Source organism: Atta colombica, unplaced genomic scaffold, assembly GCF_001594045.1.
Source record: "Atta colombica isolate Treedump-2 unplaced genomic scaffold, Acol1.0 scaffold34, whole genome shotgun sequence".
Taxonomy (NCBI): Eukaryota; Metazoa; Arthropoda; class Insecta; order Hymenoptera; family Formicidae; genus Atta; species Atta colombica.
Window position 1 is genome coordinate 690944 of NW_017259448.1, and position 3210 is coordinate 694153.

General features: G+C 32.5%; 1 protein-coding gene across 2 annotated transcripts in view; it reads left to right on the forward strand.

The window, feature by feature from the left end:
- The window catches only part of LOC108690640 (furin-like protease 1), a 249496-nt gene that overhangs the window by 209973 nt on the left and 36313 nt on the right, over window positions 1-3210 (forward strand). For both annotated transcript variants that reach the window (XM_018198031.1, XM_018198032.1), the window contains exons 2-4: window positions 369-587; window positions 1059-1187; window positions 2274-2439. In XM_018198031.1, the coding sequence (XP_018053520.1) occupies window positions 369-587; window positions 1059-1187; window positions 2274-2439 (514 nt within the window). The remainder of the gene's footprint in view (window positions 1-368; window positions 588-1058; window positions 1188-2273; window positions 2440-3210) is intronic.

Below are 3210 nucleotides of genomic sequence, written 5' to 3' on the forward strand. Positions count from 1 at the left end.
ATATATATATATATATATTACAATATTTATATATGCTTACACACACAATTGGTTTTTCTTTCCACATTCATTTAATGAGTTCGTAATACATACAAGCAGCGGATGTTATATCGCTCCAGTAACTCAAAATTGTTATCTATTTAGAAGTACATTAACCTGCACTCGTTTTTCTCCATCATTGAAATTACACGCGATTAAGAGATACGGTAAAACAGCGGAAGAACGATCGCTGCTTGTAATGTTCACGATTGTTAACTTCTAATTGAACATCAATGATGCCTAAGTCAGTCGTTTTCTCTAACGGACTTGAAATAACGAAAACACGGTGACATTTTACGATACTCATATGGAACTTAACATTGTTACAGATAAATGATGATTGGTTCCACATGGAGCATCGATCCGTGGCGAAGAGGTCGACGGAACCACATCTCGAAATGCACCAAAGGCTAATGAATGACTTCAGAGTACGTCGAGCGGAGCAACAGCGGGCAAAATCGCGTACTAAAAGGGATCTTATAATCAAACGTCCGTCCAATATACTAACCATGCTAAATGATGAGAGGTGGCCTCAGATGTGGTATTTGGTAAGCAATTTTAATCAACAGCAAATAATGTTTATTTATCGGTGCAATCAATAAATAATCTTGTCGCACACAGTATTCTGTTATTACGTTGCACCGATAAATAAACACATATGATTTTATACAGTTAAAGTAACAAAGACAAAAATATAATATTTAAATAGAAAATGTAATAAATAATTTATATAAATATATTACAAACTTTTTTGCAAATTTACATTTAATTTAACAATAATTGTGTACCTTCAATATTATCGATAAATATAAAAGATGCAATAGCGTTTTATGAAACTTTTTTGAAAAAGCAATTAATAAATACAGTATAAATTAAATAAATAAACGAAACAAAGAAAAATTAAAGAAACTAAAAAGTGAGTTCAATCGATATCGAGTTAGAAAAGATCTTTTCCATCGTAAATGAAGACTCACGACCGGAAGTAGTATATCGAAAATATTGAATAATTTTTTTTTCAGAATAGAGGAAAGGGGTTAGACATGAATGTACAAGGTGCTTGGGCTGAGGGAATTACAGGAAATGGCGTCGTCGTCACAATTCTTGACGATGGATTAGAGAAAGATCATCCAGATCTTTTTAAAAATTACGTGAGTATATTTGGGTATTTTACTACTTTTTGTTTTTTTAAATTTATCAACCGAATTTAAAAAAAAATGTTTCCTAGCGTGATTATAAAGCAAACACATTTGTATATTAAAATTTTTTTTATATTAAAAAGTTCTGCATTTAACTTGCATTTAAAATATTACGAACTGGAAAAGCAGTCATGTTCAAATAAATTGCGTTTTGTAATTTCTTGTGACAGTTCTGGTAATCTTGTGAAGTAGCTTTCTATTTGATTAAATTTACGCGAATAAAGTAAAATCAAGGGCTTAATATCTACTTAATGTTACTCGATGAGCGAATATTCAATGCGTAAATACGTTTGCGACATACGAAAAAAAAAAGCGAGGCAAAGTTCTAACAGAACATACAACAGAATATGGCGGCTGAAGGCATATCACGGATGCACTGGGAGTATCAGCTCTTGAACGCGAATTGGAAGGGGGTTATCCAGCCCATGTATACGTATACCAAATAGCTATTGATTCACGGATGGTTACATTGAATAAGGCATCTGCGCACGTAGTAGAAAGTGAATCGTATTAATCAACCAACAGGCGCACACTGCGATGGTGCGCCTTAGAGCGTTGCTCTGATTATGCGAGCTTATATCCTGTCGCATGTATTTCTCATTAAGCAGATAATGCATTAATGAAAAGGTATTAAGAAGATATCCGGATATGCGTTAGGATCAAGGATTAAAACATAATAGTTTGTTGTTCTAACGACAATAACGTCTAATTATAAATCTCTTACAAATATTATTTATTCGATAGATTTCTCTACATTAAAAAAAAAACAGAAATTTTTTTCGCTTACAACAATTTTTAACGTACATAATTTTTCATTAAAATCTTTGTTAAAACTTCTCTTGCACATTGTTTCACGATATACTAAATGTCTCTTACTTGTTCTGCAATTATCTAGATGTGCACGTGTTATATTTTTATTCAATGAATATTCTAGTTGTTTGTGTACACAAATCTTCGTTCCTCACAATGAGAAAGCGGTGAACAGAATTCATGAAACGTGTGAATTTTAATTAATGCCATTCTCGGTTTCTGTTGTAGGATCCTCAGGCTAGTTACGACGTCAACAGTCACGATGAAGATCCCATGCCGAGGTACGATCTCGTAGATAGCAATCGACACGGCACCAGGTGTGCCGGAGAGGTTGCAGCCACTGCCAACAATTCTCTTTGCGCTGTAGGTGTTGCTTTTGGAGCTGGCGTAGGTGGTAAATATTTTCTTTGAAAAGAATTATTTAATGTTTCGATGCGCTTTAAGAAAAAAAAACTCAAAGAGACTTTATGTACATTTTTTAGAACTTTTTTATAGATATAATTTAAGAGCTCTCAATCCGTGTTTTATCTTAATCTTGAATTGGACGCGTAATATTAAATTTTAATTGCTGTTAAGAGCTTATTGCGCAAAAGTTCGAGTGTAAGATAAAAATAAGATATTAAAAAACTTTTAAGAAAAAAATGGAAGGTAGAATATTTAAGATATATTAAATCGTCAGAAATGACAGTTTAATTCTGAGCAATCACTTAAATCTATTTACAGTTCTGTTTCCAATTAACAGCAGCGAAGTCAGTGTCGAAACTCGCATTACTGTGAACAACACGTGTTTGTAATAAGCAGAATTGATATCGCGAGGTAGCATCATTTTCGAATTAGAATCGGGATTGGCAATAGCCTATTACGTGCATTACATTCAGAACTGATTCAAATCGGTGCGCGATGCCCAATTTCAACCTTGTAAATTGGAATTCTCTCTTCTACGTAATTATGTAGGATAATTAACTCAAACGCGGAATCTATGCTGTTTAACAGTTTGAAAATTCCTTATATATACATGTATATAGTGTATATATCTGAATACATTCTCAGAAAACTAGAGTTAAAGATTTGTAAATACATGCGAAAATTTCTTTATTTACGAATATAATATGTTATCATAATGCTATATAATGTTAATCATTAATGCAAGTAAATATATATATAT